A 26,895-nucleotide genomic window follows, 5' to 3' on the forward strand; every position below is an offset into this window, starting at 1 on the left:
AAAAGGATAGTCAAAACTTTGCACCAAATCTTCACAAACTTTCCATATGGCAGTTCCAGGAGTGTACAAGAGATCGATTTGTGCTTACATAGCGAATTGCAATTCCGAATCCACGACCGTCGTTGCTGTACGTTACCAAGGAAACGGATGGGTATTGCTTATTTTTCTTTATATACTTTTGTAGAACTCACATAATGCCGAAAAGGCGAAATAACGGGTTATTAAAATGCTACGCCATAAGCATTCAATAAACGTTATTAGTATTTCCCAAGTAACCGCAAGCATTAACGTATAACCCCATATTGGCTGTAGCTCGGCATCGCTAATACCAGACAGCGGCATATCAGCATTTCGCATGGTTATAACACTTATATAAACATCGCTAATGCGTTTAAGCATTACCGTAAACAGGCTTGATTTGCTCTTTTTACTTTATTTTTGCTCTTTTGACTACAGCTCCCAGTCAAACAAAATTCGAAACAGTGATGCATAGACCAATTATAGAGTTGATTATTATCTACAATATTGTTGAAGAAAGTATAGTTTTATTTTGTATATATATGGCGCTGTGGGGCTGATACCCTGCTGGTAGCCAAAAGAGCACTCTTTTTGCTACCAATGGCATTGCAGCTCTGTAACGCTATAAAGATTAAACTACCGTGGACCCCCGTTCGTTTGACCATTTTTAATCTGAACACTTTTTAATCTGAACCCCGCTGGTTTGCACGACGTGAATATTTTGAACCTACATTATTTTTTATAATATTCTATCCGGCAAGTTGAAAGCATGGAATGGTATATCCATAAACAAGCCGAAAATGTTTGATGACTGATCCCGTACCCTACATTTTTACATCTTTTCGGCTTCTATAGGACTCACCTGTTACGTTAGGCGATACGCTGGCCTCTACGTGCGCCGGAGCGGTCACCTCATGCAACATTTCAACGTTGGAGGGACCGGCTATTTCGTGCGATGCACCATCTAACGATGTATTGCCCACTTCAGAATACATTGAATCACTACGATTTCCTTTTCTTCTCAAATGGTAGAATTTACAGTGCTCTGCCACCGTCAACGCTGGCCTCTTGCTGGTCCAGTTAATAATGCCTGCTCACGGACTCGCTTCCAGTATTTACGCATATATTTTACTTGAAGCAATTGAGACATTGTAGTATGAGATGCACAAAATCACTCACTTCTCACTTAAATTGATTGTATGTTATTAATAACAATTTCATATGGTAACTATGGCGACGATTAAACGAATACTGTAGAGAATTTGGAAAAATTGTTCAACTTTACGTGGAAATTCCAGAAGTTACATACAAAATACAAGCTTCTAATAAAAACTATACAAAAGGTTGATATTTTGTGATTCGAATGGTATATGCAAACCATAAAAATATATTCAGAATTGGCTGAGCTATAAGCGTTCAAAATCTATCACTTTGTCGTGTCGCGGTCATTTTTGCTTCTCCAACGTGCCACCCTATTAAAGTAAGACGTAGTCCTACGTCAATAAAATTATTTGACAAACACCATTTTATATGACACGAGACAAGGTAACGTGCTGATATTGATATTGCGCTCTCCCGTGCTGCAATGTTGACAATCCGCAGATGACCCCACGGGAAAGCAATATTAATACCAGCAATGTTGTTAGTTCGTAAAATGGTCTATTGCATCCAGGCTAGAACAAATTAATCGCGATTTTCTGTGTAAATTTTTCTTTTTTTTGCTTATAGGTTTTATTGTTTTGAGTGTAAAATTCGAGCAGTTGTCAGTGCCGCCTATAGCCAGGGATACCAGACTTGCAGATTTGTCTGCAAATTCCAGATTTTTGGAACGATCTTGCAGATCATTATAAACTTTCACAGACTTCCTAAAAAAGTGTGCAGATTTTCGCAGATTATTTTTAAACCAGAAAATTCGAGCAGCCGGAAAACTACTCGATTTTTTCATTTTTCGAGCAGTTGCAGACATTTTTTTAAAAAATATGGCATCTCTGCCTATAGCTCCTATATTGAATGTCAAAACCGAACTGTGCCCTTCAAAAAGTTGTGCCACAGAGAACAGATTACCAGGTAATTGACAAAAAGTGTGTAAAAAGCTTTCATGTAATCTACGAGTAATCCTTCAATAGAGCACCCCTCGAGTAGTAAGTGGCAAACTAAATCTTGATGTCGCTGCCGTCGCTGCTATGTAACTCCAGCACAAAGAAATATTGATGAAGGTACATGAATATTTTTTGATGCGTTTGGCAAACTATTTCTGGAGGGCGCTACCGACAGATTTTACACACAAAAAATCGATTACTTCCTTCGGGCCTGTTAATCTGTTCTCTGTGGTTGTGCCCCATCAGTCGCCATTATCGATCGTGGGAGACTGATTAGGAACGTACAGATTTCTTTCCGTGCAATAACATAGGATAGTCTCTCAGAGTAACTTTTTCCTTTTGTAGACCCCCATTCAAAACATCAGCAGATTCGTTTTCGTTGCACACGCACACACTCGCATGTCGATTGTATTGTACAAAAGTGTCAAAAAAAGTTTATAGAAGTGAAAAGTTTTTGCAATTACTCATTCAAAGCATTGTTTTCTGTTTTTTGCAATGGATGTAGGTATTTAGGCCTCAATTTAGGTGTAACTGGTTAGTGCTAAATTTCTACCGAAGATTATCGAGAAATTACCCGTTAGGTGTAAGCTGGAAAGCCATGGATAAACTGTCTGTCTTTGGCAGGTTGCAAAAATCGATCGATACACTAAAGAACACGGAATGCAGGTAAATGAGTAGTTTCCGGTCCGCTGCTTCAATTAGTAAAGCAATGCTGTGTGATTTTCCCTTTTTTCAGCCAGCAGGAAAAGATAGCCCACTTTTGCCAAATCGCTGATTTGCTGCTGTCGGTCAAAACGGAACCGACGAGTAACACCTTTCAGAAACACTTGAGTGCAGCCCTTGGAATGTTACTGCGGTTCTGCGAGGACAACGATTCCCGCGTACGGATGAGTGCTGAGGAGAACCTGAATCGAGTCGTACGGTTCTGCGAACGAAACGGGGCGATTCCACGTGTCCAAGCTGAGCTGTACCGCGAGATCAAGCGCAATGGACACGAACGATCGCTGCGAGTTTGCTTGGCCATATTTGGTTACTATTGTGCAACTATCAAGCAAAAAAAGTGCAAGAGCTACGCGCAAAATTTACTGCCTTGTATTTACGCGATCTCCCTGCGTCGGGAACCACTGGTTTTGGAGAGTCTGGTACCGTTTATAAAAATTTTCGTTGAAACATTGGAAAGTTTCCTAACCGATGCAGATGTTCTAAAAATAACGGAGATTTTTGTGGAAAATTTGACTTCCGATTGCACTATAAAGCGGCGTTGCGCTGCTCAGAATATTGATTCTTTTGTCGCCTGGTCTCGTAGTCCCGAATTCTACGCCAATAACGTTTTCAATCGATGTATCGAAATATTGCTGAAGAATCAGGATCAATATGCCGTGTTGGGAGTCCTTACCTCCTTTCGGGGAATACTACCGGTAGTGCTGAAAGGTTGCAGTGTAGATAAGTCAGTTGAAATCATCGATCTTGTGTTGCACTTTTTGAAAGAGGCAAGTCATAATGTGATAAATGCTGCTTTGGAAGTTCTTGTTGTTATCATTAACCATGTTCGACCGGAGGTGCGAAAAGTGTTGCTTTCTCAAGAATTGGAACATCGCAAGATGCTGCTCAAGCGCAAGACCCTAAAAAATTCTGTGTTTAAAATTAATCTCAGTGAAAGTTTGTTAAGTTCTCGAAAATCAAGCACTGATGCTCGAATGGATAGTCTCCGACCACCGGATCGAAGTGTTTCACTGTTTCAGACCAACTCTACGCCAACAAAATTTGTCAGTGGCGATGATAAATCGTTGACATCCGCTTCCGATCTTGAAATGGACTCTTTTCGTAGTATGGAACTGGCTGATTCCAGTCCGGAAAGGGACTCCAAGCCCAGCACAGATAATTTGTCGCTTAAAAGTCAAAAGTCCACCGATTCACTCGGATCGTTTTTCAGCACCTTCCTCACAACCAGTTCGAATGCCGGTGAATCGATGAGCAAATTTTTTCGGAATCCATTCGACACATCGGCGGAAGCACCGTTGCGAGCGGCGGCAGACGAAGAAGAGCACCTCTCGCTGGAATCGATTGCCAGCAGTCAGATTTCGCTGCACAGCAGCAGCAACACGGAAACGATTCGAAACGAGCTGGATGTAACACCCGAGATGGATGATTCGGTGGGCAGCGGTGAGGGTGTTGCGACCGTCGAGTCGACTTCACCGTCCGTCACGTTGGCCGTCGGCAATAATAGCTGTGATGGGGAAACACGTGCAGAGGCGATTTCTAGGTAAGTTTTAATGATTTGGATTTGAAAATTTTTGGTAGTGGCACCCTTCCTTTTACAGCTACGTAAGAATATTTCATAAAGTTACATATATTTAAACTTAATTAATATTCTAGTGTTGAAAAAAAAAGCCGCGCGCTTAGAAACATTCCCTGAAATGAGTTATCATTCTAATAGATGTGATTTCTTATAACATTCTGCGGCCAGAAAAAAAGGATATAAAATTTAAAGTTGTTTGTTTATACATTTTGGCCATTTTACTCTCATGAGGATTAAGGAATATTCAGACCATATTTAGCTAGGAACAAATGGAAGAGGACAAGCGGAAGAGTTGATCCATCATATGCTTGAAATTGAAAAATGCCCTTCTTGGAAGCTTAGCATTCCAGCTAGCAAAATGGAACATTCCGCATTCATTCGACAAAAATACGGTGCTTTTCCGGTGAGTACTGGCTATGTATTCGTAGTGGCTTTGAAGTGGCTGTTGCCTTCCGACGTTTCAATGTGGAATTCATTTACGAAACCATCAGTGCGTGAAGAAAGCAACATAAATCCGATTGCAGGCAATCGCACATGCTTCCCGTTTGCTGACTCAAGCTGAAGTTGCATACAGTCAAGCGGAGAAGGAAGGGTATGCTACGACTTCGTAATCCCAATTTGGCTACGCGGATGTACTATCACGCCTGATGGACAGTCACACAAAACCGGATGAAGATTTCATCATCGCTGCTATCCAATTAGAGGAAGAACACGAAGTTCCACTGAATGAAGCAGTTAGTTCGTTAGCAATCATTTTCAACACAATCCAGTACAACCAGCAAGGATGACCTTCTACCGCAAGCAGCATCGAAGATGACTCAATACGACAGTTTTACCCTCACTGTGAAGCCCTTGCTGTCGTGAAATGATGGCTGATTTTGTCGAATCGGCTGGTGATTCCAACCAACCTTCGCCATCGTATTCTAAAGTAACTCCATCGAGGTCATCCCGGAATCGAGAGAATGAGTAACGTTTTCTGGCCGAACATCGATCGACGCCATCGAAGATTTCGTCAATAAGTGCAACAACGGTGTCACCCATTCGAAGATTCCATTGCAGTTATGGCTGCAAGCAACTAAACCGTGAAAGCGAATCCACATAGATTTCGCCGGACGGTTCTTCGACCAATATTTCCTGGTTGTTGTCGATGCGCAGTCAAAATGGTCTGAAGTCCGTTAAATCTCCAACCGCTCCAGCAGTCACTGAATTCCTCGATGGATTGTCTTCCCGATTTGGATATCATCGGACAACGGTTCGCAGTTTACTTCGGATCATTTTGCCGCATTCTTGCAAGCAGCGTTAAATCCAGCATTTGCGAATTGCGTCAAGTTGGAGACAAGGTCTACGCCAAGGTACACACTATACCAAGAAGTGGATCTGATCCGTAGGAGAAGTTATTGAAGCCAGGGTGTCGATTTGCTGGAAAAACCTGGAAAATCAGGAAATTCATTTTTGGATAAGGGAAATCAGGGAATTAGCATTTATGCGAGTTGGCAGCCTTCGGGAATTCAGGTGGTTACGTGATACGCAGGAAGCTCGATGTGCATCTCTACTACTTCATATCGGTTCACATCCAGCTCTACCTCGGCACCAACACTATTTGGACATCCAAGATCTCTACCAACAATTGTGTACTTCGATTTGGCAGTGTTAATCTTGCCTCAATCTTGCCACTTCCAATTTAAAAGGCCTAAAGGCCTCTTGCACTGAAATCTGGTTGACACGACTCTACGATGATATCGACGACATCCGCAAAACCAAGAAGTATTTCAGATTTCGTGATGATTCCGTTCCTTTCCGCGTATTGCATCTGCCAAGCCAATGTTGAATAGCAGGTTACTGAGTGCATCCGTTTGCTTCAGTCTATCCAACATCATGAAAGCTGAAATGAGCAGTGTAATGCCTCGATAGTTTTTACACTGGAAAGGATGTACTCTTTTAAAAATAGCGCACATGAGGCCAGCCAACCACTCTTCCGGCATTTGTTCTTCTGCGCAGATTTTGACAATGATCCGATATATTGCTTCGTATGGCCGATTGCTCCTCGCGTTTGGAAGTTTAACCGGGATGCCGTCCTTCCTAGCAGCTTTACCGTTCTTTACCGCGCTAATTGTATTCTTAAATAGTGTTAGCTCTACAGCTTGACCATCACTCACAATTCATAGCCTGTTCATATCGTTCTCCAGGTTTACCTTTCTATTCAACAGAATCTGAAAGTACTCCTTCAACCAGGCTGCTACCTGGCTGCTTGCTGTTTTGTCAGTACGCAGGTTGTCAGCACCATCATTGTATATCACAGGCATGGCAATTCCTCACCGTTTTGTAGATATTCGGTGCGTCGTTGCTGACAAATCTCTCTTGTGCGTTGATGAGCACGTGGTCCTCGTACTCACATTATTTTAGACAGTGGGTTCTTTTTCCCACTTGAAGAATTTGCCCTTAGTTCTCAACACCCATATACGGTCATCTACGGGCTTCCACCGGTTAATTCTGCTTATGTTTTCTCAACACTAAAAAAACGACTCCACCTTGCGCCTTTCTACTGCTACTCTGTAGTAGATGTGATACTTGTAAAGTATGAAAAAAGTAGGTTTTACTGCAGGGTCTACTGCACGGAACTCCGTTTCGCTGGAAATGGCCACCGAACTTCCAGAGAACTTCGAGTCAATGTAGCTCTCGAGCCTTGATGGTTGCATTCTTAAATCATGATACCCAGCTTTAGTCTTAACTTCGCATACTATCCACCATTGAGGATTGAAATATTTGCCATGTGGACATTTTATAACAATACATCTAGTTAAACCTTTGCCGTACCTCCTGGCCAGCAAAACGCACATTTTTGTACCAAAAGTGTTTAGGCAATCATCTCCTTAACCCCACACTTTTTTCAGCAGAGATAACAAGTTGAAACTTCCAGGATAGTTTTGCTTTAGTTTAACTAAACAACCGCAGACATGTGTCCACCTCGCAGGGGCAAAGTTACTAGTTTGAGCTGATTGAAAGTTAGCAAGACTTGTTATGTTTACACGGCTGTAATTTTGTTATATGTAACATCTAAGATTTGTGCAAAAACAGGTCGATTAGATTTTTGCTCAATCTTTGTTTTTGGATTCAAGTTGAGTGCGTTGCGTTTTAGAAACGCTGGTAGGAAATAGGTTAAGAATCTTTGATGTTTTCATAAAATATGAAGAAATCTGGCTTTAGTTTTCAGAAGGCCGCAAGGGCCATGCTAAATGGTTAAAAACTTAAGCCAGAAATCGCCCAAATAAGCTTTGTATTCGAGTTTTGAGGGTCAGGGAAAACTATTTGGTGCATCAGGCAAAATCAGGGAAAGTCAGGGAATTTTATTTTTGGATTTGAGTTGACACCCTGGTTGGTCATGGACACTATTCACTAAAGGACTACACCCACAAAGTAACGTTCTCACCGAAAGGTTCGTTGAAACCTTTAAAAGAACGGTTCGTAAGATTAAAATCAAGGGAAAACCAACGATAAAACTATTGACATGTTTCTGCTGTGCTACAGGTCAATGCCATGCCGTAACGCTTCAGGGGGAAGGTCCTCAGCCAAAATTATGTTAGGCAGGGTGATCCGCATTCTCGTTGTATCTTCTACGTCTACTTACACCAGGGTTTTATAACACTAGCCCGAATACCACATGCCCGAATGTAACACTAGAACACGGGGGACCCCGCAGAAATCACATCTGTCTAGAACTATTCGTTTTCCAAGATCTAGTTGACCTCTAGTTATTTTTGCCTAGTCCTCGCATCAAGTTACCTTTGTAAAATAAAGCCGCCCAGTTAGCTTCGAGTACCGATGCTGGTCTAACATAACACGCCAGTCGTCGTATGTTCGAATCTCGGCTAGTCAGTGCTTGCTTGCTAGATAGAGTCAGTAGGATCGTTGCACTGGCCCCGTAATTTTCCTGTATCCTAACAGTCGGCTGCGAAGTCTGTCGATAAAGAAGGATAATGTCTAAAGAAGGTATAAATCCAAGGCTTTGCTTTTTTTTATAAAATAAAAAGCGGTGAAAGCGCTTTTTTGGCTTTTACACTCAACAAGCGGTGTTTACAAATTACTTATTATAACTTAAATATTATTTGTCATCTATGCCTATAAAAATGGATTTCTGTCTGTCTGTCGGTATGTTCTTTATAGTATCGAAAACTACTAAACCGATCGGAGTTTGCATGTAGGAGTTTTTGGTGCCAGGGAACCCAAGCAACAATGTGAGTTTTATTGTACTCTTATGGTGGTCTCCAAGACTAATTTTGGTCTTAAATGCCATCATAAGAGTGTAAAAAAATCCAAATTGTTACTTGGGAAGGTTCTTATGATGGTTAGAGACCCCTCCCTCCACTAAAAACACGTTCTATAAAACTCGATGAAACGTTGCTTCGCAGAAACGTCTTTGATGAAGCGTTGGGGTCTATTCTACGAGGTGAGCGACGAGAAAAGCCAAATTTCGCTGCGCTGCATTTACATCGGTTATGAATCTCCAAAATCTTCTCAGTTTAAACTGAAGATTTCGCTCAGTTTTCCGAATATTTTCATTTACGGTTTAGACGAGAGAGTTCATCACTTTCCCAAGCTGCTTTACGGCAGGGACGAACTAGAGGAACATGTCGCTCGATCAAATCATGAATCTTCATAGTAAATGATGGATGGATGAATGGATGTTTACAGCTGCCGTGGGCAAATAGAAATAGTCACAATCATCGTGCATCTCCTTTTGGTACAGCTGGCTACAAAGTACAGAAATTCCATTAGCTTTTTGGAAAACATTTGAATACATATACTAAACTGAGCTGGTACCGAATGGCCGAATCACGAAAGGCCGATTTTTTTCGGAATGCCTAAATAACTATTCAATAAAAAAAAACATGAATTGGCAAGCAGTTATCAATAACTTTAACCAAACAAAAAACAGAATAAGCTCCACAACTATTTACTATAGGGTATAGATGATTGAAAATTCTTTCTTCCCCTAAGCGCAAATGATTTACGTTCATTAAAAGGTGCGACACCTATTTACCCTGTAAGCAGCAAATGTTTCCTAGATAATTCAGGGGCGGGGCAGCCCCCCGCAGAAACCACTTCTATTTAGGTGCATGCATTTTCCTAGGTTTACTGACTAGTAGGGATTATCCCTTAGTTAAGTCCCAACGAGCGGCAGCGAGTAAGGACAGCATGTTCCCAACGTTTGTGCAGGTTGAAGGCCGTGAATAGTTTCGACCAAATATGACGTTCGGCCTTTTGTGTTTCGGCGTTTCGGCCATTAGATATATTATGCCATTTGTTATTTGTGTCATTTGTTTTTCGGCCATTCGTAAGTTTTTTTTTTCGTAAGTATTCGTATTCGTATTCGTAAGTAATCCACTTAACTGGTATGGGGGGCAGTTGCCGATGTTGCGGAGCTACGAGGTTTGTTCGATTTTATCGACGTTTTTCGGCGAAATAATTATAAAAAAACTTAAACACCAGTTAGTCCGGACGTTTCGAGCTACTGCTGGTCTCCGATCATCATCTGCGGATACTAAAACACTATAGACGATGTCCTATCACGGTTGATAAATAATAACATTCAACCACAAGAGGAGTTCGTCATCGCAACTATGGAGTCTGAGTCGACGGGCAAAAGCGTAGCCATTCAAGCACTTAGGACCCTTCCGCTTCCGCTTTCAACAAATCGTCGCGACGACTGCAGCGGATGATACAAGAAATGGTAAAATTATTAAACATAATAAAATAAGAATGGCCTTCACAGAAAACGAAAAATGCTGCTTTATCTAATGGAAGGATCCAAAATATATGGCGAACGAGTGGTTATACCACAGGTGTTTCGGAAGCGTGTACATCAGCTGCTACGCAAAGGTCACCCGGGTGTAGAGCGAATGCGATCGATTGCGCGTCGAAATGTTTACTGATCCAATATCGACAAAGTCAGTACTTGCAACGATTGTGCCAGCGGTTCCAAAATAGATAGAAAAACACTACTTTCATCGTGGCCTGCACCGGACACATCTGGCCTATGCTGGTCCTATGCTAGTCGATTCTTTCTCTAAATGGCCAGAAGTAATTCGAACCAAGGATATCACTACAGCAGCTACTATTCGTTCACTTAGTTCACTTAGGCATCAGAAACGTTGGTTTAGGACATTAGGACAACGGTCCACAAATGCTATTCAACACGGTCTCGCAGAGAGGAGGTTCGTTGATACCTTTAAAAGGACAGTTCGTAAGATTAAAATCAGAGAAAAACACTATCGACATATTTCTGCTGTTCTACAGGTCAACGCCATGCCGTAATGCTCCAGGGGAAAGGTCCTCAGCCAAAATTATGTTAGGCAAGGTGATCCGCATCCTCAGTGTATCATCCACGTCCATTTAAAAATGGACCAGTTGTCCAACCGTCCATTGTCTATACAAAAAGAAAAATGCAATCGTAAGCACGCAATACCTTGCAATAGTTTGGAGTTACCTCCCACTGGACAACGTTTAGGTTAAAGTCTTCAGAAATAGCAAATAGATTTAGGAAGTTGTGATTCAAAATACTCTGCCAAATCCTACTCCTATGTCTACCACACGGGCCAGTATTAAGTGGATTTAATGGGAGCCCGAGTTACCACCACGGATCAAATCCTTTATTTTTAGCAAAAATGTGCGAACCGCGTTACCACACATCACATATTTTACGACTTCGAAACAGTGTGTGATACAGTAGGTCGCGAGTAGCTTGGGACGAATTGGATCATTGATTAACGCATTGAAAGTTAGGAGAACATAAACCTCTTGCCTCAGGTCATCCCAGATAACGATGAGCTTGTGGATGGCGACAAGATCGAGTATTTAAATTCATTGTTGACCGCCGACAAGAATACTAGTAAGAAGATCTAGAGACGGAATTAATCTGAAAAACATGGCTACTTTCCACTGCGAAAGCCGTTAAGATTAGACCAGGCGTGCTGCCACACAAAGTTGACTTTGCGTAAAGCATTCCAGTCATGATTTGATTTGATCTAGGGTAACCTACCTATTCTGGATTCCATCTGGAGCTGTACATTATTTGGACTACTTAACTACTACTTAAAACCAAGTTAAATAGCGGGAGCCACTCTGGCTAACTCTGCTAGGTAGAGTAACGTTAGGATATTTGGGGAAAAACTGTACATGGAACTCTTATGTCCCATGGATGTTTTAAATAAATTTAATTTTGCTCAACTGTTTGTGCTGTCAACTAACGCAATTCATAGCATAACCTGATTTCGAGAAGGTATTTTTTTCACGCAAAATCAACGACGTTTAATTGTTCTATAATTGTCTAAATGGATGATAATAGTTTTCTTTTTTCTGCTTTTGTGTTTCCTCCATATCAGCGCCATGAAGGATTTCGACGAGGGGCCCTCGGCAGAAACGCTACCAGAGGGACGGGAACTTTTCATCGGTTCGATCCACGACCAGAATCTGCTGGACTACGCAGTGCGGCTGATTGCGTCGCGGTTTTTGCTGACGGGAACGCAGCACGGTCGCATACCGGACCAGGAGGTGCGGGTTTCGGTAAAAGCCATGGCTCTACAGACGGTGGCCCAGTGTGTCCAGCTGCGGCCGGAGTTGCTGCTGCTGATGTTAGAGAAGGATGAACCGAAGGATGAGTTTGACCTTGTCAACCTGGAGGACGCTATCAATGAAATCTCCAACCAGGCGATACTGGAAGTAGATGAAGCAACCCTAGCCGACGCGCTTGTGGAACCGGAAGCCGAAGGATTGCTGGAGATGAAAGAAGATCATTTTGGTGAATGCACCAGTGCCAGCTATTTTGAGTTCTTTTCGCCTATGAGCATCAGCGTTGGCCAGGGGCTAAGCTGCCTGAAGACTAAACTGAAGCTGGTAGAGGAGAACTTCAGTACGATGGCTAACGATAACCAGGAGAAGTTGAGTCGCGAGCTGGATGCGATTCTGTCTCAATCGGACTGCAGTGGAGACACTGTGGCTAAGAGAAATGAGCGCCGAAAAGAACTGCTGGTGGTTCCGAGGGTAGTGACCAGTAAGAGCGAAAGCGACTGTCAGATGATTGCCGATGTGCTGCTGTTCTACGACCATGCCGATCAGAGTCTGCGCGAAAAGGTGCTGCTGCTGGTGGCAAACTTTCTGCAGGTGGTTTTGGAAGGTTTCGGCAGTGTGGAAAATTTCCTAGCCAGTCGGGGTAAAAAGACGGCTTTAAAGGATTTCCTGCGACAAGAGACGCTGGTACAGGTGATTGTGCAGGTACGTTTCATGGGTTTGATTTCCGATGTTTTTGAAATAAGAAAATAATGTTTCAGGGTCTTTCGGACGAAATTCACACGGTGGTCAATCAAGCTTTGATGGCGTTCGAGCAAATTTTTGCTGTTTACTGTAGGAATCAATCTCCCGCATGCACACGACGGGGTATACTAACGAACGATTTCAGCTTTAGAGATCAGTTAGCGACGAAACCAAATTTGTTCTTGAATGATAGCCAACCATTGGAACTAGATCCTCGACTGCTAATGGACAAATTTCTGCTAACCTTCTGCAATCGATACTGGTTAGTGCAGTCGAAGGTTTGTGACGTGACTGCTGGGATCGACTTCCATATGCTACAGGACGTTCTAGGTGCGGATGTAGCGAAGACCGTGCACACCCGGTGTCGGGAACAGTTGATCTTACTTCTGAACGACGGTGATCCCAGAGTGCGCAATCATGCCGGTGAAATGTTGATTCAGTATTTGGAGAACGTTTACCAGCGAGAGTTACCTACCGGAGTCGACAGCATACAGGAGAGTACGATTAAAGACTTTGTCGTGAAGCATGTTTTAGCGGTCTTTGCCGAACCAATCGATAGACGAAGACTGGCAACTCTAAGTGATGTGAAGCTTTTCAATACGAAAGCAGAACCTGTATTTTATTTTCTAAGTAATCAACTGCTGAATATTAAGGAACGCAATCAACTGGTAGGATCGCATTCAACAGCTAATAGTTGTCGATATCTGAACTGTATGCATTTTTCAGTTCGGGGTCATCAGCTTCCTAAGAATGCTCATCGATAAATACAACCCGCTTGATTTTGGAGAAGTGTGGAACGAGTATAACTTTTTGAATGTTCTTCTAAGTTTGACGAGCGAACACACGGGAACGGCTCTGGATTTAACCGCTCAAGCCGATCTACTGGAGATTTGCTCCAACCTTATGATTGGTATGAATTATTAAAGGTGTCTTTTGCCATGATTTCATCGAGTAATGGTTTCGATTTTTACAGTTACGATATCTTCACGAAGTGCAACTAGTGCGGGCGACAACGAAATGATGGACAAATTTATCTTCCATCTGCTGAAATTGATGAACATCTACCAGCATCTGCTCACCAATCAGCGGCCGGTCATTATTTCCCGTGCACAGAAGGGTGATCTCTTTATGAATGCCAAGGAACTGCAGCTGATCAACTGTTTCGGATACTTTGGCAACGATCATTTCTATCTTAAACTGTACAACGTGCTACGGAATTCATTCGAAAGTTATAAGGTAGGTCCAAAAATATTTTGTAGGGATGATATCACGGTAAAAGGCAAAAAAATGAAATCTTAAAATGACTTCCTACATCGCTTTTCTTTCTAGATTACCGTATCCGTCGAAGTTGGTCGTAAGTTGTTCGGATTGTTGCGCTCAACCATTTCCAGTCTTTGGCGTTTGCTGGAGGTAAAGAATATTTCCTCCATGACCAATGGTTTCAAGTTCATCGAGGAAGTACTCCGTTACTTGGTGGTTTTTCTGCCGTATGAACCGGAGGCGTGTGTGCAATGTACGCGCTACCTGTTGCGATTTTTATTTGGCGGAAATTATATTAATCGAGTTCAAGAGCTAGCGTACTTCCACAAAGCTAGTGAAGTGCTAAGCTTAACGAACGCGGAGGAGTGCCGTATTTTTCTAGATCGGTATTACGATTTTTGCAAGCTCAAAGCCACAACTGCGGTTGCCGATCTGGGTAATTACATAAAACAGTTCGAACAGGTCGTAATCGCATGTTTACAGCTGTTCTCTAGGACAACGACCCGTGTTCAGACGGCAATTTTGGAAATGCTTTGCCAGCTGCTGGATTTTAGTATCAACTATCAACTGCTGGACTCGAGTAACGCGTTTGTGGGCTGTGTTTTGAAGCACGTGGAGTTGCTGGAAACGGGAACGATTCGAAACTCGGAGCAGTTGATTGGAAAGATCGTGAAATTTCTGTTTCTCTTGTCACATTCGAAAGATCGAGCGAAGATCGTGACCATTCCAAAGATTATTAACATCTGTGATAACTTGCTGGCCAATGGGCCGATTCGGAGTGTGGCCATCGCTTCACTACAGGCTTTGGCTTTGGAAATTTTCTTTCTGAACCGACTGCCGGTGTCGGATCAGGCGAACGAAGTTCTATTAGCGGAAGTGGCCACCCAGAAGGAGGTAGTTCTGAATATGATGATGAAATTTCCGGAAGAGGTGCGAAGCTACGAGCTCGTGCCGATGGTGCTGCTCGTAGAGAGGTACTTGCAGCCGGAAAAGTATCAAGCGGAAGTGCTGAATGCTGTAGTCGGAGTTTTGCAGGAAAGAAAACTGCTGGTGGGATGCGACCGAGAGTGGTTAATTATCGGGCGAACATTGGAGGCCTTGAGTCAGCGCTTAGTGCTGGAAGGTGATGATTTGAGCAAGTTTTTGGCGATCCTGTTTGAGACAGCAAAACACAAAGATTCGCTTTGCGAGCAGATGGTGATCTACTGGCAGCTCGTTTTGGAAAAGATTATGCTTAAAGTGGAGGAAAGATTCCTGCTAAAAAGCATAAAAATGTTTACGAGCAAACAATCTTCTGCGGAAGAGGTGGATACTTCGGAAGGGAATACTTTCGGTAAATTATTGAATGACATTTTGCTGAAATCGCTGAATTACGAGGTTCAAAAACAAGATAAATTTCAAAGAAAGTGTTTAAGGCGATTAGTTCGAACCGTAGGTGAATTTCGAGCGTTTCCTATAATCAATAAGTGCCTAGTAGATAATATCCATCTAGATCACTTGAATCTCGGAAAGCAGCACGCTCGAATTAGATCAGCCCTGCTACAGTTTCTAGTCGATATCGGTTTTGATTCAAAGCAATTGCTTTGTGCCATGGACGAAAAAGGTGACATCGTCGAAAGAAAGGAATTCTTCGCAGAACTTATCGCATTATTGCTAAAGCACAAGAACACCAAAGCACACTGGTCTTCAGAAGAGATCCTCTACCTAATCGAACATCACAGTACAATTCTTTTGGATTGCCACGAGAAATTCTTGTTCAACTATGTGGCTATGCCGGAGTATTCTTCAACTATCGTATCGAAAGCGGTGACTGTTTTGAACGACTCACATCCTTCCTTCAAGCTCCTCAACCTGTTGGAGAAGTCTCACCTCGACAGTCTACCCCAGTATATGGACAGTTTAACGAAACTGCTGGAGCACACCAACGTTGCGATTGCTCGTAAAGCTGCTCTAGTTCTAGAGATAAAATTAGAAGTCTTGCAGAAAGTAGAGCCCTTGCCAAGCGAGCTTTTGAAGTCGGTTCTTCCGGAGGAGAAATTCAAATCACTCATGTTTTCCTTAACCGTGGAACGTCGCAAGAAGTTTCCCAAATTGTTCAAATCCGCACTATTGTTAGTGCGCTTCTATAAGCACGTCAATCCGCCACAGGACTTAGTTCCGCGGATCGATATAGAGCTGCTGAGGCAACAAACTACGGATGACACGTGGTTCACGGAGCAGATTACCTATCATTGCATGACCGGATCGTATACTAAGGCGAAAAATGTTTCCCGAATGCTGTCCGAAGTTAGCGTCGAGAGCAAGCTGATCAACCTGCTGTCTGGCAGCAGTTTTAATCCGCGTTTGTTGCGAGAAGTGATCGATACTGCTTTCGAGAATATGTTTCACGCTTTTCGGACGGATTGCGTGCAGTTTAATCCACATTTGAACTATCTGAAGGTCCATCCGATGCTGAAGGTCGCCTTGATCGTGCTGATGAGGAAGCTGGACGAAATCAGTACGGCTCCCGAGGATGAACTAGACGAAACGATGGTTTTGCACTACGTTAAAGCGGTTATTCGGTTTTTGGTCAACCTCAATCGGCTCGATCATGTTGGTTTGTTATATATCGAGGCACGATTGATCGATAGATTCGTTAAAGAACATTTGCTGAAGTCGAACTTTTTCGAGACGTTACTGGTTTTTGCTAGGATCATCGGAAAGCTGATACAATCCAAGATAAAAATTTTCGGTTTGAAAGATTCTACCAATTTAGAGCTGTTCCTAAGTTGTCTTGATTTGGTTCTGCGGCAGAAGTATCTTTGGATCGAGCTGAACCAAAACGATAGGCTTCGCGAAGATCAGGAACTGTACGTTCGAGTGATATTCGATGTTTTGAAAGTTCACTTGCGCGATAGCATGCTGCTGCACCGCTATCAGCCGCCGGAAGTTTTTAGTCGTCATTTCCCGGAACAGTTCGATCAGATGGAAGTTTACTCGATGGTGGTTTTGATCGGTCAACTGATTTCGGACTCACTGGATGTCCTACAGCGGACGCAACTGATGCGTCCGTTGGTATCGTTGGCTGTTTCGGTCTTGAAAACCGATCGTTTCTATCCGGTCGCAATGACTCCCAAGGAGGTGTTCAACTGCTACAACATGGACGTTGATGTGGACCCGCTTCGGTTGCCCTCGGTGCCGATCGACTATCTGTACGAGCTGGATATACTGGAAGCGTACCTGAAGAGGTTGGTGTTTCGCCTATTGGACTCCAATGCTGGATTGTAATTAACTTTTTTTGTTAGGGTTAACATTTTCGGCTACTCGTCACGGCAGCAGTTTGAGGAACTGTTCATGTCCCTGTTGGTGCTGATCAATAAGGAAGGCGATCCGGATATGATAAGTAAATTTTAGAATTCTTCTTGCGTTAAGTGGTTGGTGGTAAAATTTCAATGCTTTAAGGTTACCAGGAACAGTACGAGATCAAGAAGATGTGCCTGAAAGCAATTAGCGAGCTTTTGGTTAGCTGTTATCGATATCCTCGGATAGGATTCAGCGATGGAAAATACTACCACGTTCCACGGAACTCTGCTGTGAAATGCACCACAGTTGGGTAAGTTTAATTTCACCCTAGGAACAGTTCCGCGAAGTTTGGCCATTCTCTTTTCTACAGCTTAAAGAAATTGCACAGCGTCCAATTGCTGATTCCGTTAAATAACGTTTTCTACCAACCCAATCTGGAACGCAGTCTGGCGGTTAAAGCCGACGACGATCTGTGCTGTTTTGGGGACAATTCGGTTGGAAGTCAGACTTTTGGAATGAATCAGTTCTCGATTCGGTATTCCTGGCACAACATGGAGGGCGTTTTGAACGAATCCTTGGTGGCCAAGAACCTACACTATTTCATCGAAAAAGCCAATCTGGATGTGAAGAGTTCCGTTCAGCTGATTTATGATATTTTCGGCCAGCTGTTGGAGGTTTGGTTGTCAACGAGAGTTGGGTTAGGTGAAGAAAATATCTTCTTTATTTTATTTTAGGAGAGCTTTGCTTTGGTTCTTCCCCATTTAGTGCAGTTTTGCGAGATATGCGAAAATCGTGATCAAATTCGACAGCTGAATGATTTGATGTTCGGATTGCACGAGCGGGTCGCTATGGATGACGCTTTATCCCATCAGGTAAATTAGTACGAAACGTTCGTGAAAGGCAATAATCGGCTAACGATAATTTTACTTGCAGTATATCATTTATTTGCTGTGTAAGATATCTGCTTTGTTGGTTCCGACTCTGGCCGAAGTTGCTAAGCTTTGCGGGATCATTCCAACCTACCTGAAAAGCACTCAACTGTATATTAGAAATGCCACATTGCATGGCCTAATGGCTTTACTGGAATGCTTGGTAACTTCCAATACGACCATTGGAGGACTCAGTGAGGAGCTTCAGTTGACGAGAAATATCGTTGTGAATTATATCGTCAAGCATGGAATCGTTGATGAGAGGTTTGTCGGTCTCGTTCCGTTTATTGCACAAATTTTTTTAATATTTGAAATTTAATTTTAGATCGACAGTCTACAGTGACACTCACACCAAGCTCGTGTGGACCTTAAACTTTTACCTAATCGAAAACACGTCACGATTCGTCAGCGATTGCAACCTACTCTCGAATAGCATCATATCGGCTAACAACGTTCTCAAGCGAACGACAAATTTGGAGACTTACCTGTGCATTTTGAATGTAAGTTTACTTTTTCGGGTTTTCGCGCCACTCTTACCATTGAACCCTTCACATTTTTCCAAAAATTGGTCCGTATTAGGTGTCCTTTCGTGTCCTGTCCTGCTGCCTGTTCGCCACCTTTTATCTATGTTTTTCCGTTTTTATTGCCTTTTTTGTTGCTGTTTTGGCACCTTCATTTTGCCGATTTTTTCATATTTGCATTGTTTTTTTTGTCATTTCATCACCTTTTTTCTCGTCCTCAAGACTAGTCAAAACCGCCACAAAAGACGATCATTAAGACTCGCAGTGGCCTTTCAACCCAATGCTCTTCTGGTATATAAAAAAGACGACCGAAATGTTGTCGTTCTTTTGATGCTTTTCAAATGATTTTTTTTATCGTGTTTTCTGTTTTTGAAGGTTTTTTGACGGCTTTTTGCCAATGTTTTGGCGTCTTTTCGTCGTTTTTTTGCATGTTCTTTCGTGTTTTTGACACTTATTAAACCCGTCTATCGTGTTTTTAGTTTTTCTGTCGCTGTCTTAGCGTCGTTTCATCGTCTTCATCATATTTTCATGTTTTTTCGTCGACGAACAGTTCGTCATTTTTGCCTCCGTTTTTGGATTTTTTCGTTAATTTTTTCGGCGGCTTTTGACGTTGTTGTCGTTATTTTTGTTGCTATTTAGCCATTTTTTGTCGTTTTTTTGTCGTCTTTTGTCATCGTTTCGTTACTGTTTTGTTGTCAACTGCTAGTTGCTTTGTTGTTTTTCCAATTTTCTCGTCGTCCTGTTTGTTGTCAAGACAACAAAAAGGTATCGTTTTACTAACTTTTCGTCCTCTTTCTGTAGTATATTCGTTATCTTTTTATCGTCTTTTTTGCGTGTGTGTTGTCGCCTTTAGAAACTTTTTAACTGTTTTTCTGTCTCTGTTTCACCGTCTTTTTATCGTCTTTCATCGCTTTTTCTACATTTATTTATAGTCATTTTTTTGTTTTGTATTGTCTTTTTGGCATTTTTCGTTGCTGCTCTGGCGTTTTTTTTCCGGCAATTTTTCATCATGTTTTTGCCATCATGACAGATCATTGTTGTCTTGTCGATAGCTTTTCGCCGTCTTTTTGTAATTTCTTTAACGTCTTCTCTTCATATGTATAGTCTTTGTTTATTTCTTTGCTATATTTCTGTCATCTTTTTATAATCTTTTTGGCATCATTTCAACATATTTTCGTTGTTTGGTCGTCGTTTTTTAAAGTCTGTTTTTGGTATTTTTTATCGCTTTTTCGTCGGATTTTGCCGTTCATCGTCTTTTTGACTTTGGCGCCTTTCTGATACTTTTAAACGCCTTTTTGTCGTGCTTTTTTTTTGTCGTTTAGTCATTTAGTCGATTTAGTCATTTTTTCGTGGCTGTTTTGGCTTCTTTTCAACACCTTTTTGCCGTCTTTTTGTTTTGTTTTTTTCCCTACTAGTCACATTTTTGTCATCTCTGTCGTATTTTTCTTCTTGCTTTGTGCCTTTTTCGTCGACTTTTTTGTTTTTTTGGTGTCTTTTCATCATCATTTAGTTGATTGTTTTCATCTTTCCGTTGGTTTTCCACCTTTTTTCGTCCAAACTGCCACAAAAGACGATCATTAAGACTCGCAATCGCCTCTCAACTCAATGCTCTTCTGGTGTATAAAAGAGACGACCGAAATGTTGTTTTCTTTACTGTCATTTGCTGTTCTTTTGTCGTCTTTTTGACGCTCTTCAAATGAGTTTTTTGTTGTGTTTTCTGGTTTTGACTAGTTGAGCCCGAATCTTACGATCTGGAAAATAAAGAATTGCGGATATACTCCATCGGCCAGAGTTCTTATATTGCATAATATAGCTCTAAGATGTTGTACATAAAAGAATCATAGCCGGAAACCGAAACAAATAGTTTTTATGCTCGGATTGGACTTTATTTAACTGAATAAAAACATTATCTCTACTGTGCTGGTTCTATAGGTGGGCAAAATGGCTCTTTTGTGTGAGTGACTCTGAACCGTTCATTGTCTGCCGCGAACCGATTCATATGGTCGGTGTTAAGCCAAACAGAGCCGAATGACAAAATTCTGACTTCAAGAAAAACGCATTCAAACTTTGCTGCATTCGCAATCATCTTCTAACTCAGGCTGTTTGCAACATTTATGTAGTCTGATTAGAGTAAAATGTTGCTTAGCAAATTCTTGATCGTTTGCTGTTATTAACTCATTTTTTAAACTTTTGCAGCTTGGTCCGGTCTGATTTAACACCGACCATATGATATTGCAACAGGCAATCGAGTTGAGCAGGCGAGTCGAGCAGTCGAATCAAGCAAACGAATCAAGCAGTTGGGTCGAGCAGTCAAATCGAGCAGTTAAATCAAGCCGTACAGTCAAGCAGTCTAGTCGAGCAGTTAAGTCCAGCTGTCGAATCAAACAGTTAAGTCAAGCAGTTGAGTCGAGCAGTCGAGTCAAATGGATAATTCGAGCAGTCTAGTCGAGCTGTTGAATCAAGCTGTCTAGTCGTTAGTTGAGTCGAGCTGTCTAGTCGAGCAGTCAAATCGAGTAGTCTAGTCGAGCAATTGAATCCAGCAATCGGGTTAAGCAGTTGAGTCGAGCAGCCGATTCGAATAGTCCAATCGAGCAGTTGAGTCCAATAGTTTAGTCGAGCAGTTGAGTCGAGTACCCCTGTCGAGCAGTGGAATCAAGCAGTTGAATCGAGCAGTTGAGTCGAGCGTCGAATCGAACAGTTGAGTCGAGCAATCTAGTCGAGCAGTTGAATCAAGCTGTCCAGTCGAGCAGGCGAATCGAACAGTCCAGTCGAGCAGTTCAATCGTGCAGTTAAGTCGAGTATTTGGGTCGAGTAGTAAGTCGAACAAATGTGTCAAGTAGTTCCAATCGAGTAGTTAAGTCGAATAGTCCACTCGAGCAGTTTAATCGAGCTGTTCAGTCAAGTCGTTCTGTCCAATCAAGCAGTTGAGTCGAGCATTCGAATCGAAAAATTAAGTCGAGCAGTTCAATTGAGCAATCCAGTTGTGCAATTAAATTGAGCAGTCTAATCGACCAGTCCAGTCGAGCTCAACCAGCTGAGCATTCCAGCAGTAGACCAGTGAGGTAACTGAGAATACAACCCATTGCTAGGAAAGCATGACGTCCTGTCAGGGGCCGATAAGCCTCTTATGACGTCCTGTCGGAGACCTGGTTTTGGATACAGTCAAGCTAGCTGTAACCCGCGCGCGTCGCCTCGCGTCTAATTGAGAGCAAATTGGAGGTACACTATGTACCGCTAACGCTATGTAACTCTATGAGGTGCAACTACGTTACTTTAGCTTGTCTTGAATGCAATCTGGTATGATTGGTTTGAGTCTTTGCTTAATGTGGGCGATTATTACCACGAGAATACATATCGCGCCCCTCGTTTTGACTACAGTCAAGGCTCTTATATATATAGAAGATATAAAAAAGATTATTCTAAAAGATCTAAAAAGTCTACAAAATTATTGAATGCAGTCGATAACCACGTCAAATATATATAGAAGATATAGATGGTTTTTTGACGGCTTTTTGTCACTGTTTTGGCGTCTTGTGGTCGTCATTTTCTCGTCTTTTTGTTGCATGTTTTTTCGTATTTTTGACGCTTCTTAATCCCGTCTTTTCATCGTGTTTTTAGTTTCTTTTCGTCTTCTTCATCATATTTTCATGTTTTTTCGTCGACGAACAGTTCGTCGTTTTCAACCTCCGTTTTTGGATTTTTACATTGATTTTTGCGGCGGTTTTTGACGATTTTGAACCTGTTTTGTCGTCTTTTCTGCGTTTTTTATTGCCATCTTTTGTTACGCTATTGTTTTATTGTCTTTTCGTATATTTTTTTAATTTTCTAGTCATCCTATTTGTTGTCAAGGCAACAAAAAGCTATCGTTTTAGTGTCTTTTTGTCGTCTTTCTGTCGTATATTCGTTATCCCAAGTAACGATTCCAAGTTTTATTATGTCCGTATAGTGGCTTTCTTGACCAATTCCATAGAACCGCTAATAAAACTATGAGCTCCACCAGAACTTCTTGATGACCGCTATAAAACTGCTTTCTGACCAAGTGGTTCACTTCTTAGAATATTTTCATAACCGCTCTACGAATCAGGTTATAAACTCAAGTAGTCGTATCACGCTCTGCTGAAAACAGCAATAAAACCGATTAAGCTTTCACTGTTTGACAGCCATCGTGATAATTTAAAAAAGTTTTTCGCTTTTTGCTTTTCGCTTGTCTAGCAAACGCCAGATAAGTTCGCTAGCCGACTCTTTGAACTCGAACAGGTGGAAGAATGCATTGAAGGTTGCGCACATCGATTGAACAGGAGAATTCTTCGTGAAATATGAACGGTTGAAGGGCATATGCAGAAATCCGCTACGTTGACGAAGCTTTCTGGGCAATACCCTTCCCTATAAGTGTTCTAATGATATGGGACTATTCACTTCTGACGTGAGAAGTTTAGCTGCCGTAACAGCCTTGTACACTTTCCTTCTCTTTTCGAGGGTTGTCAATCCCAGAAAGCTGACAGCGAGCTTCATATGGCGGAAGATTCTGTGGGTTATTCCATCGTAAATGCCTAAGGGCATACCAAACAAACTTGCGTTGGATAGCCTCTATCCGATTGATCCAGTTTAAACGATAACGGTGACCAAACAACTGCAAAATTTTCCAGGTGAGATCGAAAATGTGCGTAGTATAATGAGCAAAGACAGTGTGGGTCGTCGAACTCTTTGGCAATTTTAAACATGAATCCCAGTTGTCTATTTGATTTATCGATGATTGCTGAGAGATACTTCCGAAAAGGTAACCTTGTGTCAATCAAAACTTCAAGATCTTTGATGCACTCCACACGTTCAAGTATCTGATCATTAATACGATAATCAAATTCGAAAACTTCACGGTTCTATTTACGATGAAATGAAATCACGAGACATTTAGTAATGCTGAGCGCGCCATTCTATTTCTTTGGCACCAATTGGAAAAAAATCCAACAAAGACTGAAGAACATAGCAGTCGGCCAAGCTTTTCACATCGGCGAATATTTTTAGGTCGTCAGCATATACCAGATTACATTAACCGTTAAGTAGAGCTGTCACATCATTGAAAAACAGTGAAAATAACAACGGGCCAAGGTTGCTACCTTGGGGAACTACAGTCTCATTCACTAAAAGATTAGGCAGCGATGATCCAATTTTAACTTGCAGCTTCCTGTTTTTCAAATATGACTCCAACCAGCGTCAAAGGCGTTGAGAAAACCCAAGTTTAGCAAACTTCTTCAGGACAATATCATGATCAATTCGATCGAATGCTGCCGTAAGATCTGTGTAAAAGGCATCGACTCGGTAACCTGAGTCAATTGTGTTAATACAAAATGTAGTAAAATCTACCATATTTGTATCAACTGATCGTCCCGGTACGAAACCATGCTGGTCAGGAGAAATATAATTCTTCTTTAAAAATTACTTCACTCATGATAATTTCCGTTAGCTTGGAGCCTGCACACATTGATGTGATGCCCCTATAGTTACTGACAGTTCGTTTATCGTCTTTTTTAAAAGCCGGGAATATGAACGACTTTTTCCATTCTGCTGGAAACTTTGCCTGATCCATTGATCGCTCGAAAATCTTCAGAAGTGGCCCTTTTTTTGTTTTATTAGTCGTATTTAGTCATTTTTTCGACGCTAATTTGGCGTTTTTACTTCATATTATTGTTGTCTGTTCGACACCTTTTCGCCGTCTTTTTGCTATCTTTTTTCCCCTATTCGTCACATTTTGTTCTTGCTTTGTGCCTTTTTTGTTGATTTTTTGTTTTTGTCTTGGTGTCTTTTTATCATAATTTTTTTTATGTTTCGTTTCATTTTTCCATCGTCTTTTGTTGTCGATTCCTCGTCGATTCTTCGTTACTTTTTTGTCAATTGTGTGTTCGCCATTCTGTTTGTCGTTAAGATAATAAAAATGTTACTTTTTTGCTATCTTTCCATCGTTCTTTCATCGTCGTTTTTAGCATGCTTCGTCGCCTTTCTGATGCTTTTTAAACTGCATCGCATTTTATATTGCTTTCGTCGTATTTTTGTTCGTTTTGTGTTGTCTTTTTGTCATCGTATTTTTGCCATATTCTCGTCAGTTTTTCATTTTTTCGTCGTCTCTTTGGCGTCTCTTTGTTGTCTTTTCTTCGTACTTCTTTTCGTCTCATTAATGTTGTTTTCTGAAGGCTTAAATGTTCAACAGTTTTCGATTATAGCGTAAAAAAGTTAATAGAATAAGAATATTAGCTGCTTGGTTATAAAGAACCACCTTATTCGCTTGACCAGAAGAATTCAAAGTTCTATCGCACTACAGAAATTATATTGGGAACTATCAAAATGTGCAAGTAAATTGAAACGAAAATGTTTCGCTTTTTGCCATACTTCTACACGAAAAACTTCCCTGTTTATTCACTTTATACACTATTCGCACTTCTAATGTACTGTTGTATTTTCCATCCCTCCAAACAGGGCCTCGAGCGGCTGGTGCTGGCCAACATCCCAATCCGACCGTTGCTGGAGAAGATCGAAAAGCTCGCTCTCGATCTCGTAAAACAGGACAACGAAATGTTTTCGCTGGCCGCACTGCAACTGCTGCTGTCCTGCATCTATCACAGCACGGCCGAACAGCTGGCGAACACCGAGCGCTGCAACGGGATCGTACAGAACGAGCCGGAAGTCATCATTCAGCACAACGAGAAAATCGAAATACTGTTTGCCAAAATCCGCACAACCACTCCGACCGGTGCCAAAATCTTCGGCGACGTGCTGTGCCAGTTGATTCGGGACCTGTTGCCACCGCACGAGCTGCTGACCAAGGTTTTCAAGGAACTCATACTGAACCAGCCGAACCCGGACGTTATAGCGACCGTAACACATCAGGTGTTCCGATCGGCTATCGATAGTTCGCACCTTCCACTGATTCAGGAGTGGTTGCTTTGCTCCCTGCCGAATTTCCTCTCGCTGTCGCAAATTAACAAATCCATCTGGTGCCTAACGGTGGTTTTTCTATCCGTTTCCCTCAACCAGCACCTGTTAAAGCTATTCCCGGAAGTTCTTTCGTTGCCTTCCTATCAGCAGCTGAACGAACGGGAGATAGCCAATTTTATCCTTTCGGCCAAAGACTTCTACCGTCAGCTGGAGGTAAAGCAAAAAGCTAGATTCAGGCAAATTTTCCAAACGAACGATTGCTTCATCTATCAGAGTCTGCTGCGTTGCCTATGAGGTATCTCAGCGCCGTTTGACCGAGTAAGTATTTATTATTGTTTGTTTAATTTTTATTGATGAAGTTTATTATGTAATGCAAATGTTTAGAAAATATAACCACTATTTGGAAAGAGGTTTGTTGCTATTCGCAAAGTTTTGAGGAATTCCTCCGCGGTTCGCATTTTATGACGTTCCTAAAATAACTGTTACTGTCAAATTTTGATAATTTTTATTTAAAGTAAAAAGTAATAAAAATATTTCGGAAGTGATGGAAGGTGGATTGATGGTCAAAACTCATTCACTATGTGTTTAGCATTTTTAGTATTCGGTTTTATCTGCAGCGAATGTTTGCTTTTTCAAATTTAAACATCAAAATTACGCTGTTTGAATGCTTAGTGATTCATCTCCAATACAGGAACAGATTTTGTTGGCAAAGTTTTCAACATTTGAAATAAAACTCATTGCGCTTCCATCAAGGTCTGACGAACGGTTGTAAGTGTTTTGAGAATGTTTCTTTCGTTTTTCACTCCTTGGAATTTATAAAAAAGAAACTCACTGCTGCAAACTGGAACTTCTTTGTACAGCACAATTTTTTCTACTCTGTTATCAACCCTTCTTCTTCTTCTTCCTCAACCAGCATAGAGCCGGAAGGGCTCTTGACGTATGAAGGATTCCTCTCCATTGTACTCAATCCTGGGCTACTCATCGCCAATTCGTTGAGCGTCTCGACGCACGTAAGTCAGCGTTGACCTGGTACATCGGGGCCCTCTATTGTAGGGTTTTTGAAGAGATCGGATTTCACTGCAAAGTCGTCCGGCATCCTTGCGACGAGGCCGGCCCACCGTAACCTTCCAACTTTCGCCAGACGTACGATGGGAATTTCTCATATACCAGTGCGCATCTGGAACCAAGCAAAATGGCAATATCGTTAAAGTAGAAGGCGAATAGCAAAGGCCCCAGGCTACTGCCATGTGGAA

General features: G+C 41.8%; 1 protein-coding gene across 2 annotated transcripts; it reads left to right on the forward strand.

Moving 5' to 3' along the window:
• Positions 1-2,566: 2,566 nt before the first annotated feature.
• LOC128734942 (huntingtin) lies at positions 2,567-26,033 on the forward strand. 2 transcript variants are annotated; one of them, XM_053829362.1, is made up of 14 exons: positions 2,567-2,783; positions 2,854-4,380; positions 11,796-12,684; positions 12,741-13,391; positions 13,450-13,633; positions 13,697-13,959; positions 14,053-17,210; positions 17,268-17,365; positions 17,425-17,575; positions 17,636-17,939; positions 18,000-18,137; positions 18,199-18,458; positions 18,520-18,694; positions 25,184-26,033. In XM_053829362.1, exons 1-14 carry the CDS (start codon positions 2,716-2,718, stop codon positions 25,934-25,936), a joined length of 8,619 nt encoding a protein of 2,872 aa, XP_053685337.1. In that variant the 5' UTR covers positions 2,567-2,715; the 3' UTR covers positions 25,937-26,033. The 2 variants fall into 2 exon arrangements, with proteins under 2 accessions (XP_053685337.1, XP_053685344.1); XM_053829369.1 differs by having other exon boundaries at positions 2,858-4,380.
• The last annotated feature ends 862 nt before the right edge of the window (positions 26,034-26,895 follow it).

Source organism: Sabethes cyaneus, chromosome 1 (assembly GCF_943734655.1).
Source record: "Sabethes cyaneus chromosome 1, idSabCyanKW18_F2, whole genome shotgun sequence".
Taxonomy (NCBI): domain Eukaryota; kingdom Metazoa; phylum Arthropoda; class Insecta; order Diptera; family Culicidae; genus Sabethes; species Sabethes cyaneus.

What these genes read in the sequence shown, in the direction of transcription:
- LOC128734942 (XM_053829362.1), top strand. Translation starts at nt 2,716, where the DNA reads ATGGATAAACTGTCTGTCTTTGGCAGGTTGCAAAAATCGATCGATACA. An exon ending in TTGCTCCAACCTTATGATTG is followed by an intron (nt 13,634 to 13,696) that starts GTATGAATTATT and finishes CGATTTTTACAG; the next exon opens with TTACGATATCTTCACGAAGT. An exon ending in CTGGAAGCGTACCTGAAGAG is followed by an intron (nt 17,211 to 17,267) that starts GTTGGTGTTTCG and finishes TTTTTTTGTTAG; the next exon opens with GGTTAACATTTTCGGCTACT.